This window comes from Sinohyriopsis cumingii, unplaced genomic scaffold, assembly GCF_028554795.1.
Source record: "Sinohyriopsis cumingii isolate HCF-2022 unplaced genomic scaffold, ASM2855479v2 utg000913l, whole genome shotgun sequence".
Taxonomy (NCBI): Eukaryota; Metazoa; Mollusca; class Bivalvia; order Unionida; family Unionidae; genus Sinohyriopsis; species Sinohyriopsis cumingii.
The window spans coordinates 2,095,695-2,109,326 of NW_028315943.1; the positions used below are offsets into that span (position 1 = coordinate 2,095,695).

Here is a 13,632-nt window from a genome sequence, read left to right on the forward strand (position 1 = left end):
ATAGCATAATACTCTCCACTTGAAGGCATGCATATTAAAAACACTGTCATATCTTGTTGAATGCTGTTTTTTTTTAAAAAACATTTACAGTAATATTGTTTCTGAGAACTTTGGGATCCTCTTCTCATTTTGTTTTCCATGCATATATCTGCACTTTTTTCTAGAGAAAAGATATATATTCCATTAAGCTGTTATGTCCCACTTCCTAAATTAATTATAATGCACTCTCAACTGTACATGACTTGAAAATGTTTCACAAAATCCAAAACTAAAATCTCAGCACTAACAATGCTGATGTTCACACTGCTGTACAAATGATATCTCACATTCCTATATGAGAAAGCAATGTGAGATCAACCCATCCCATAAACATGCACTAAGTGACACTTTGAAGACAGCATTGTACTTGTGACATCTTTAATGTCTGCAATTTCTTTAAGCAATTTTAATATTGAAAAGACAAATTCTGCTGGCTTCTTAAGCAGTTATGATCAGATTTTTTAAACAATAAATTCATTGTGATATTCTGAAATTTTCAAAAACTTTCCAAAGACTGAAATACATTTTCTTTCTGTGGGTACATCCACATCAATGAGCTACAATCATCTTTTTCCAACAGTCATCATGCATTAGAGTGGGTTATGAAAATCCACCCCTTAGTATAAGAATTTGTTGGCAGGAGCTTGGTAAGGCCTTGTTTCAGTCCAAAATATTTTACTTTAGGATGGGATTACCCATTCCACACCAACACATCGGACGGTTTCTATGGACCTTTCTTAATAAGATCCTTATTTATCATTCATGTATTATAAAAATGAGGCAAAGCTGGGCAGTTTGGCAAACAAACCATAAAAGAACAAAAATCATAAATCACTACAACGTAATTTGAATCTGTAAAGGTACTACCACTCATACCAATATGAAAATCACTCAAGGTATCACCACTTACACTAACATCAAAAATCTGACTGTCAAGGTACCACCCCTAATACTAACATCAAATCTGACTGTCTAGCAGACCTGCCAACCCTAACGAGTCCATCTCAGTAAGTCAGTTGATTTTTTTCTGTAAGATTGACCAGTTTTCAGTAAGGTGTAACAAAATATCATTAAATGCTATAGTACACTGGAAAACGTAATTAAAAGTTCAACGCATTGATGGAGAACATTATGTTCAACTGAAAAGTTTGTAAAGTACGCGTAGACTTTATTTACCACTAGTACAGTTGCACAAATTTTAGTTCCAAACCCTATGCAACTCAATGGCTTGCTGATACCTCTCAACTTGACATAATTCTTGGAAATTCTTTTCCATTTCACATGACAATGGCAATCATATCTCCTGCCACAAGACATACTCAAATTGGCACGTGATGTCCAATAAACATAATTGTGTCCTTTCCAGCTTTTATTCACAAGAATCTGAATAGTCCTTTTAATAATTCTATATTGATTATTATCACTTTTCTAAAAGATCATTTTCCCCTTTGTCTTAAACATCCACGCTTTCTGGATGCCATTTTTAAAAATGATATAATCAACAGTTTGATCATGCAGATGCTTCGCATGAACAAATAGGTGCAGTTCAAATCTTCTTGGGTGCTGCTGCAAAGTTAGTCTGGTTCCCTGACTAATTTCACTAATTCTAAGATGAAGCCTGGATCCAAATAAAACACGGATGAACCAATTATCAGGATTTTTCAGCAACGATCATTTTTCCAGTTTTTGCTTGTATGCTATAAGTCTGTATTTTAAGGGTAATTTTCATAAGACTTACGGCAAAATTGTAAGAGTTGGCAGGTCTGGTCAAGGTACCACCCCTCACACTAACATGAAAATCAGACTGTCAAGGACGGTACCACACATAACACTACCATCAAATCTGACTGTCTAGGTACCAACCCTGATGCTGACATGAAAATCAGACTGTCAAGGTACCACCCCTCACACTAACATGATAATCAGTTTGTCGAGGGACCACCCCACACAATAACAAAGAAACATTGACTGCAGACAACACTGAAGTAGCTTACATAAAACTGATTTACATCATATATTCATCTAATTTAAATATTTATTTGTCCTCTTACTCAAATCGTTTATCATATATCTTCTTATCTGAGAATATACTATATGTGTGGTAACTGTTTTTAGACAATGGAATAATGGAATTTTTTTATAAAGTTAGTTCATCTTTAACTTGGTGTTTCTTTACATTTTCTTTAGAGTTTATACAGACAAACATGTGCTAAATATGTTACCACAGGTAAATGTGATATGATGTTGATGATGATGATGTAGTTACTGTTTGGTAACCTGGTATGGTATTGACACCAATGTATTGATACCTAGGTCAATGATCAAACAAATTCATAGATGGTGCTTTGATGTTTGGTGGATATTTGAATTATGAATGATAATGAGAGTATAAACAAATTACAAGTCAGTATTAAAAAACCAGACAAGCTGATCTTGGACTGATTGTTTACTGCTACATGAGAAATACCACAAATAAAGTCTGATGTTGAAATTTTCAAAAGAAATGGCTGCTTCATCAACAAATTTACATTTTATTCCTTGTCTTGGTGACATAAATAAGCAATTCCATGAATGCATTGCTCCTAAAGATTGGATATATTGGATGTTCAAGTCTCATGGATTCTAGAATTTCCATTACAGAACAGAACACAATAAAATCATCCCTGTTTTGCTCCTTAACATGTTCAACGGAAACCATTAATGATGCAATTGTTATCATATGCACATCTCAGCCTTGTTTATGATTTTATGGGGTCATAAAAATACATGTATAAATTCCCTGAAGGTCTATTAATCTCCCTTTCCAGCAGTACAAGGAAAGCAAGCATTATAATGTCAAGATGACCAATTCAATGGAATAAATGAGGTTGGGAGCTAAATCTATAATTCTTCTAAACATTCAGCACTTGCATAAACTGCACATAAACTTTCTAAAACATTATCAAATGAATTACCTTTATTTTCCAGCTCTTCTGACTCTAAGGAGTGAAATTCTTCATCTTCATCAATGGCTGAAGTAATAGCCTGAGCATGTGCCCCTGACCCCTCTGACTGACCACCCTCTGCCCCACTTGATTTCTGCTCTCCTTGCTCAGACCCCGCATGATTTTGAGCTGCATTCTCTTCCCTCACACTGCTATCTGACTTGCCTGGTAGGTAAATGCAAAAAAGATCAAAGGAGTTCTTGATTACAAATTTTTCTTAACACAAATTGGGGTACCTGATGTGAACTTTAATTACCGCATAAATGTCATGCTCTTAACAATCTACCTTTCGAAGCAATTAGGAAGAGACAACCAATCTGCATATTAAATTTGACAAAAACTCAGTTCACATCTAAATCAAAATAGAAAAGCATGTGCTTAGCATTTGTTGTCTCGATATGTAAATGTGATACAGAATGAAAAAAATATTCTCGTGAAAAATAAGCCTTAAAAAAGACAAAAAATTTCCCAGCAATTTCTCATTAAGTTCAAACAATATACTCATTTCTGAGTTGATCACATAACTAATGTAATGAAATAAACAGAATAAAATACTCACATGGTTACATATCGATGAGCAAGTCTGATGCTAACTGAAATATTCCCATCTGTGCCTAATCGTAACAACTGACATACATGTACCATGTCTCCAAATATAGTACCTGTCTAATGGCACAATTATAATCATCACAGACATTCAGTGATTGCTCCATCACTAATATAGAGCTTAAAAATGAAATATAAACAAAATAACATGAATGTCATATTATGCCTGCCCTACGTCCATTATGCAGATAACTGAAGCTTTTGTGCAGAAACCTCTTTTCTTTTACCAGTCACAGTGAGCCTCACCTTTGACCTTTTGGTCCCAAATCAACAGGTGTCTTTCTTACTTCATGTGTAAACCATCCACAAAGTTTGATTCAGGTATGTGATGTAGAACTAATGCTAATGTACTGGTAATAATGTAATGATTGAAACTAGAGATAATGTAGAACTCAAACTATTGTGCAGAAACCATTCTTCCTTTTTCAATCACAGAGACCTTGACTTCCGATTCCAGTTTTTCTTACCACAAATGCAAGTGTAGGTGGTGGAGAACTCAAATAATTATGCAGTTACCATTTTTATTTATTGTCATAGTGACCCTGGCTTCTAATTTAAATTTTAAATGTTTTTCATTATCCCAGTAGAAAGCAATCACAAATCTGATAACTGCAGATATCATGGTGACCTTTATGTTAGATCCCATAACTGACAGGGTTCTTCCTTACCTCAAGTGCAAGCTATCCAGAAAACATGGTAGCTGCAGATGGTAGAGAACCCAATTTATTGTGAGGAAATCATGTCTTCTTTCAGTCATAGTGACTTTAACGTTTTACCCCAAAATGGATAATTCCTTCAAGTGCAAGCCATCCAAAATGTTGGTAACTGTCAATGGTAGACAACTATAGTTATTGTGCAATTAGTTATAGACAGACACACAAATAATTTCATCATATAATTCCCTCCACCTTATGGCAAGTGTATAAAAAATAAATAATAAGAAAACTGCAGTCTTCAACCGCACTAGATGCTGAGACATACAAATGTTATATACTGTGTCGGCAAGATGTAAGATCAGGAAAGAAATTATAGCCAACTCTAATTAATAAATATGTAAATAACAAGAGTACAATAAAAGGCATACTAGGAGTCCTCTGTGTGGGCATTAGAATGGCATGGTTGACTCTGGAGACTATTGACCAATGGGTCTCACTGACCACAGTCATGATCATTGTAATTTAAGGTGCAGAAACCATTATTTCCTTATTGGACTAACCATGACCATGACTTTTCTTTAGACCCAAGAATCTATAGGATTCTTTATTACCATTCATAAAAATTGGTGTAGAGCAAAAGTCATTCTGCAAAATCCGTTTTCTCTTGGTGCCACAATAAGTCACCATGTCTTTCCCCTTTAGTCCCAAAATTAACAGGCCTCCTCCATACATACCTCCTTAACTGCATATTAATTTAAAGGCTGAAGAACTTAATTTGCAGAAAATGTATCCAATAAAAAAACAACATATTCAGCTGCCATGGCAACCAAATCCTGCCTCAAATTTGTAAAACCCATGACAAAGTTCATATTGTTATGCAGCGAGCTTTCTTTTCTCTTGCCAAATCTGTCATGCTTCAATTTTTCCCAATGTATGATTTGAGACAACCTAGGTCTGAGTCATTTGGCTTAGTTTGTCCAAATTCCACTGAATGTAGGCATAACAAGTGTTTTGTTTTTAGTGACAAATCAAGATTCAACACCTTAATTCAGTAAAATTTGATAGATACTTCTTTATGTTCAAATAGTCTTAAACAATTACATGTAGGAAGTATTTGGGTTTAACATTAAATCTGTTGAAATTAATCGCAAATACCTTTTTTTGGTTACAGTAACCCTGAGCTTTGATATTTAGACCTCAAAAACTGTTGGTTTCTTTCTTGCTCTAAGTGCAAGACAGTGACAAAGTTTGGTCAAAGAATTTAGTCTAGAATAAAAGCAAATGTGCATAAAGTCTTTTCATAGTTGCAATGCTCCTGCCCCGCAACCTACTGAACCCCAAATCACTAAGATTCTTCCATACCTTTAATGAAAACCCTCCACAAAGTTCATATAAGGACACCATATTTCTTCTTTCAGTCAAAATGGCTTTAATCTTTGACCTTCTGACCACAAAATCAATAGACTTCTTTTTAAGTCATCAACAAACTTTGGTGAGGGTACATTGTCAAGAATTTAAGCAGAAAACTTTTTCTGCCACAGTAATTTTTACCTCTGGAATCCTAATTCACCAGGCTAAGTTTTTCCTTAATTCTAGTCTGCGAAGCAGAACTATACTTATTGCACTGAAATCATTTACATTCTTTCAGTCTCTGTGACCTTGACTTTTGACCTTTTAACCATGAAGTCAATAATCTTCCTCCTCACCCCAAGTGTAGGCCATCCATAAAAGTCAGTAAAGGTAGATGAGGAGATATGCAATATTTGGTCAGGAGTTTGGACGTTTTAAAAAAATGAAAATATGCATATCATCTCATCACATCAGTCCTTTCAGAGTAATTTGTTGCCAATCATACTGTCGTTATATGTACAACAACCATTTTTAGCATTCTTAGGAGGTCAATGTCTGGCAGTCCTCATCCCTGTTGGTCTTAACACTTAAGAGATGATTTATTCTTACTGGGTCCAGGTTTCCAATGGAATCAATCTGAATTTTCCTCAGGATGAAAAATGTGCTTTCAATGCCTGCATTGGAATGTGGCAATGTTAATAAATTTTTGACTGAGTCAACCATGAAGTTTCATGCTTGTAGGTAGATACAGATTGTTTAAAGTGCCATGCTCACAACCATGTGATCATAGACTTTACCAGAAATATACTACACTGAAAACTAGGTGTAAAAAAAAAGCACTGGAAATTTCTGCTTTGGAATTTTCTTGAGAATTCAATCATGGATGGGAGAAAGAGATGAACTGACAATCAGAACAAGGTGAGGGTAAACAGGTTACTCATTATTAATTACTGTAATGCAAGCCTCAAGAATGTCAGCCATATGTTTTGGACTACTCTAAAGTGAGGATAAAGTGCTCAGTAATTATCTGAAATTCATTCTGTTGGTTTGTTTGTAATCTAGATTTTCCCTGTTTACAAGTAAGAAGGACTCATCTAATTGTGTTTTGTTATCACAGATTTATCTCATATGAGTTACTGAGAAAGCACAGAAAACAAGTGTTATGCATCACCCCCAGTCTGACCTGTAATCATGTAATCATTTATCCCCAACATATCTCACTTGCAAAATCTTTTGAATGTTTGTGTTTTTATTTTTAATGTACCTTTAATAATTTTAGTCTTATTGCTATGATGTCTGCAGTGTAGCCAATTACAGTGATGTACAGCAATGGGGCATCATGCCAGAGATATGTAGCATGATGCCCCACCTAGTCACATTGTCCTGACACCAGTCCTGAAAGTAACTTCTCACAATACTTATGTGGGTGAAACAAAAATAAGTCATCAAAACGTTTTTGAAGGTTTAAACAGTTTTATGGAAAGTCTAACCATCTCTTGGCCTTGATCCACCACTCTTGTTTGCATTTCCTCCAACACTAGTAATATGTCCTTGACCCTCATCTTGCTTCTGCCTTTGACCTGACCCATTCATACTCTGTGTTGATCCTGTGGCAGATGTTGAGGTTGAAACAGATGTTATGAAAGAGGTTCCCTGTGAAGAGGAAGTACAATGCACTTAAATATTTTACCTCCAGGTGGACCCAACAATTTTAGAGTAGAAAATCTCACATATCTGGTAGGCACTATTACATGGTTGCATGTTGTCTGAATACTTTACTATGGTCTTTTACCACTATCCTATATTCTGTGTAGTAACAAAAACTATAGGCAGGAAACAATGGGTTCCACTAAGCACTGTGTTAACAGTTCCTTACTTAACTAAGGGCCTTATCACCATCACTATTATGTGTACAACAAAACTGCAGGCAGGAATTCACAGGTTCTGCTGAACAATCTGCAGAGTCAATCATTCTATCTTGCATTCTTGCTGTATGGAACTATTAGAAGTATTTATATTTTTAAAGAATAAAATTCCCAACCAAAAACCTTAACACTGTCAATGCTGATGCCAATGCCATTAATATTACCTCAGTGAAATTTACATCAAGTCCTCCCTATCTACTAATGTAGGTGAGATAATAAATATAATTCAATAAAAAGATATAACTGCTCTGGACCTCAAAATATCTTGGTCCTAACAATGTGAAATCGGGACATTTTTAGGATATGGCCCTTCCACCTGACACTTTTAAGTTTATTTGATTTACATTAGATACACGTGTGCTTTAAACTGCAGAATCCATACCCATTTTTACATAGCACTGCATGTAATATACTCCAGTGTAAGATGGCATTGTTATGATTCTGTAAATATGTATGGCTATCTTGAACAATATTAGAATGGATAAAAACTGATTTAATACTTTTCATGTCCAAAGAATGACTAGACATTTCTAAGGATAAATTTCCAGGTCATTTCCTGGGGTTTTCCAGGATGAAATTACTTTTTTCAAGGTTCACACATGACCACTACTGAATGGAATTAAAGAACATTTTTGATTATAAAACATGCATTGTCTATATCTAAAGATGTTTCTCTTTCAAGACTCTCCACAAACATTGAAGTCAGAAAAGATGATCATGTATAAAACCACAAAATGTATCACATGAAACAAGTTTGATTATATTCCTATAAATTGGCATGTAAAGTCATTTCAAATTACAGAATAAAAATTCTAACTTTATTTTGCTGCATTATGTTGCTAAGTGTGAACAACATAATAAACATAAATTATAATTTGTTTCCTTTCAAACCTTTAATTCTAAAGAATTCTATAGCAAAATATATATATATATATCTCATAGAAAGTAACATTTCCTATTACAGTATTAAAAAAAAACAATAAATGCAAATAATTAGAATCTTGTCTTGTAACGAAAAGAGTTAACCTAGAATTTATCTGTGCCAATAAAATCCCAAACAAGATTTTTCAAACAACCTAATCTCCTTAAGATGATCTGGTTAAAAATCCATCATTTAAATAACATTTTAAATTTTGACAAAAGACCTTCAAAATTATATACTGTTGTATAAACAAGGACTGAATTTTCTCTAAAATCAACTTGTCTTCTTAAAATTCATTAAACCAGTCCCCAAACCTGTATTGATACAGGGGCTAGTATCATTTTTTAATATATAATACAAGGGATGATAATTTCTCATTTTAGCTCTGAAATTCAACAATTTGGACTGCAAATTTGGCTTCAAACAAAGAGCAGTCCGTTTTCTAATCTGAGTTTCCTCTGAATATTCCCACCCCATATTTCATATTTGGACATTTAGGTTTGGATGTGGGGTCATTGCAACTGCATATCGAAAATTTGGAATTTGCCACCACCATGCGGTAGTGACATATGGTAGTCACTTACCAGTGGGCCTAGAAAATTTAAACTTATGTTATATCGACTCATACCTGAATGAAATCAAGAGGAAAATGATTTATTTTCTCAGAAATGGCAAGTATTATAATCATTATGTTGTTAATCCGCTGACAGAAAGACAAAACTACAGCTTAGATAAAACCTGACCCAGTACTCGCCATTTGCATTACTAGTCACATGACTTCACAAATCTCAAATGATGACATCGGAAGTCCAATAGTCACGTGATATCAACAACAAACTCCTTTATACATGTAATGTTGTTGTACACAAATTCAATTATATTAAATGAAAGTCAGACACATTTTGTAAAAACCAGCAATCTGGCCAGTCAGAATTATCAAAGCAGAGAGCACATGTCAACGTGGTAGTTGCATGACACAACAAAACTCAAGAAGCTGTACTTGGAATATATAAATATGGAGAATTTTGTGTTCTTTCATTCTTGTATTTTTATTACAACCAGTATACGACTTTCATTTAATATTTTTTTTATTTTTTTCTCTAAAACATTTGAAAATGTAGGTTGTTAGATTTGTGTACTCATGCCACTAGCAATGCAAATCGTGAGTACCAGATCACATTTCATCGACGACATAGTTTGATCTTGTCTTTCAGCAGATTAAAGACATAACGATTTCAATACTCACAATTTCTGAGAAAATAATTAATTTTCATATCGATTTCATACATGTATCACTTGATCTAACAACGTTTAAAGTTTGCTAGGCCATCCGGTAAGTGGCTACGCTTTGCCACCACCATGTTGGCCTCTTGTGATGCTAGATTGGTTTTAATCTAGACGAATCTAATCCACTGGTCATTTGTATTGACTCAGCATATATGTTTATTGCAAGCAACCAAATGATCCATAGTGCACCCTCCGAACATTCTGATTAGAACTCGATAAATTTAACTCGAGTTTAGTTACAACTCAATTACGTAATTGTTTTGGGCATCAAGTGGTGGCAGAAAACTCCAGGGTTTTTCCAGTCTTTCACCAATATTTGTGAAATTCAAGGACTTTTCATGGTCGGGGAAAAAAATGATCATTTCTCCCAACTTTTTACTGACTTCCTGGTAGCGTGGGAGCCTTGCATTCAAATGTGAAATCCTAATTTTGCAAGCACACTATAGTATTTGCCATTGTTTCAAATAAAGAATGACTTTGTTTGAAGCACCTTTGGTAATCATGTTTATCACACACAATGAGTAAAACCTGTCCTGAGCTGCCTCTGCTGTGAGCAACCACCTGTCATTTATCGATTGATTTTATTGTCTAAATAGTGTTGCAAGTGACCACCTTAAGAAGGCAATAAGTGACAACAATTTTTATGCAAAATAAGTGTTTTGAAGCTGCTATGAATGAATGCATCACAAAAACAGATCTAAACACCAAATGGCATTGATTTAAATCCTTTGCCGAGATGACTGCTTTGGAAGCTCCATAGACAAAGTGCAGAAAGTTCTAAACAACACTGCTATAAATGACCATATTGCAGAAACAAAGACGAATAAGGAGGCTGATTACTAGTTTCCTGTGTTTTACAGGTTATGCAGGTAGTGTCATTTGTTACTGACTGTAAACCAGTATAAAGTACACATCACTAACAGCCATTGTAGTGATTGTAAGTCATGTGAATACCCATTGAGATTAACCATTATTTCTTCAAAGGGAATAGTCATGGATGTATATAGTTCAAAGGTTTGTTTATTTTCTTTCTCTTTTGTGAAAACTTGCACATCACAGATAATGTTACAAAGAAAAATAATTTTAAATGTTTGTAATGTATGCACATGATTTGTCTTTGTCTTGCAAATAACCCTAAAAAGATATGCAAAAAACTATATATGAGTTTTTATGGCATATTTTTTTTAAGATTATCTACAAGAATACAAATCCGACAGCATGTAAAATTTCTGACTATAATTATAAAAGGCAAACTCAAACTGCCATATCATTATGGTAACATTACAATTACTTCCCCTGACAGTAAGCAAATCACATTTCTCTGTGACAGTGTTAGAAAGGATGCATTTAATTTGAATGTCAATTTATGAAAAATATCCAAGAAAAAAAAAATGATTCAGAAATCAGTGCAAAATCTTTGAATATCTCTATAAGCACTATGAAGTCAAGGATATTCTGACTGGAAAGGAAATGGAACAAAAAGGATCAGGGAGGCCAAGGAAATTCTCCTCCACAGCTTACAGGCAATAGTCAAACTGTTAAGTCATGCAGTTTCTAATAAGATAGTGAGAAATGAGCTGCCATGATTACTTTAGGAGAAAAGGATGGAATTTTTATCATCTTTGTTGACAGAAACACACAAAGTGAATTTGAATTGGTCACTTTCAGAGCACTAACATGACAAGTGGGCAGGCATGGGGTCGATTACAGTTGCTCAATTACAATTATAATTACAGGTTGTATGGCACTGTTGATTACAATTACACTTTATTTGGAAGCCATGATTATGATTACGATTACAGGGGCATGATTATGATTATAATTGCTTTGTATTTGCTGCAGCCAAGTAAAGTACATTTATTTGAAGTATACTTCACCACAAACTTATATCTGATGAAACAGTTGCTAACTCAACATGAATTTTGGAATTAACAAATCATCATCTTAAATTATAGGACATAATATATTTTTAGAACAATTACCTTGTATATTGCCCACCTAAAACTACCCATCCCTTATTGTAATAGTCAACAGGATGTGGGAGGTTGCAAGTTTGAACCCCCTCCCCTCAAGTCATAAGAAAGACTTATAAAAATGGTACTAACAGCTGCCTCACTAGGTGCTCAGCATTAAGAGGTTAGTGTTGGGACTGGTCAGCCTGGTGTCAGGATAATGTGGCTTGGTGGGACATCATGCTATATGTCTGTGGCATGATGCCCCAGTGCTAGACATTGCTATAAACTGCCATGTTGCAGACATCATAGAAAAATGACTAAATTGTTCAAGCTATATTAAAAATAACAAAATACACAATAGTCAACATTCATGGTCTTTTGTTAAGGAATCATTTATTATTCTTGCAATTATTAAGTACAGAATTAGTGATTTTTTTTCATATTAAGCACATGGCTAACTACACAGTGAAGATAAGCTTGCCACCTTAGTGAAGAATCTGGATGAAAAATCTTCCGGATTTGACATGGAGATAAGCGCTGAGAAGACAAAGCTGATGACAAATAGTGGCAAACAAATCTCAGCCAAGATTAAAGTCAGAGGACATGAACTGGAAACAGTGAGCCAGTTCAAATATCTTGGTTCCATAATCACTGAAGGGGGATCAAGAGCAGAAATTTTGTCAAGAGCAGCACAAACAATGGCTGCTATGTCAAAGCTAAGACCCATCTGGAGAGACAAAATATCTGTCTGAAAACTAAAATCAGACTAATGCGAGCTCTAGTCATCTCAATCTTTTTGTACTCATGTGAGGCATGGACCATGACAGCAGAATTACAACGAAGAATCCAGTCACTATAAATGAGATGCTACAGAAACATCCTTGGCATCTCTTCCATGGACCACATCACAAATGAAGAAGAGCGTAACACCATCAGGGGCGAAGTAGGCCAATATGAGGACCTCCTCACCACCGTCAAAAAGAGAAAGCTGAAATGGTATGGCCATGTCACTAGAGCCAACAGTCTATCCACAACAGTCCTGCAGGGCAGCATCCAGGGTGGCAGAAGGAGAGGTAGACAGAAAAACGTGGACTGACAACATCACAGAATGGACCAGGAAAAGTTTTGCGGAGACACAGGCATTGGCACATGATTGAGACAAGTGGAGGGAACTGGTCAGATGTTCAGCAGCACAGTGCCTCGATGACCACACTACGTCATGAGACTGATGATGATGATGATGAACTACACAAAAACTTGGTAGGCTAATCAACACATCCAAAACTGTTCTAGACTGGTCAACCTACAGCCCTTACCTCAACCCAACAGACAATATTTGAGCTATTAAACATCAACAAGAAAAGTATAATAGATACCGAAGAAATGAAGAAGGCAGTGGTGCAATATTGGGATAGCATAGTCTATTATAGAAATGAGACTTATGTGGAGAAATTTCCCATTTCATTGGAAAAAGGGATTTAATGATGAAATTATGATAAAATGCAGGATTTTCATGCATTCAATTCAGTATAATCTTTTGTACAAATTATCTTGAATCATGTGATTGCTCATCCCAGACCTGCCAACCCTGACGAGTCCGTCTCAGTAAGGGAGTTTATTTTTTTCTGTAAGATTGACCAGTTTTTAGTAAGGTGTAAGAAAATATCAATAACTGCTATTGTAAAGATGGAAACGTAATTAAAGGTTTGACACCTTGATGAAAAACTTTATGTTCAACTCAAAAGTTTGTAAAGTATGCGTAGACTTTATTTACCACTAGTACAGTTGTACAAACTCTAGTTCCAAACCCTACGCAGCTCAATGGCTTGTTGCTATCTCTCAACTTGACATAGTTCCTGGAAATTCTTTTCCATTTCACATTATGACAGCAATCATATCTCCTGCCAC

General features: G+C 35.0%; 1 protein-coding gene across 1 annotated transcript in view; it reads right to left on the minus strand.

Annotated features, from left to right (window-relative positions):
- LOC149773035 (baculoviral IAP repeat-containing protein 3-like) overlaps positions 1–13,632 on the minus strand; it is a 69,498-nt gene that overhangs the window by 4,464 nt on the left and 51,402 nt on the right. The window contains exons 7-8 of the mRNA XM_089946925.1: positions 7,126–7,288; positions 2,994–3,188 (exon numbers count right to left, since the gene is read on the minus strand). Coding sequence (XP_089803051.1) covers positions 2,994–3,188; positions 7,126–7,288 — 358 coding nt within the window. The remainder of the gene's footprint in view (positions 1–2,993; positions 3,189–7,125; positions 7,289–13,632) is intronic.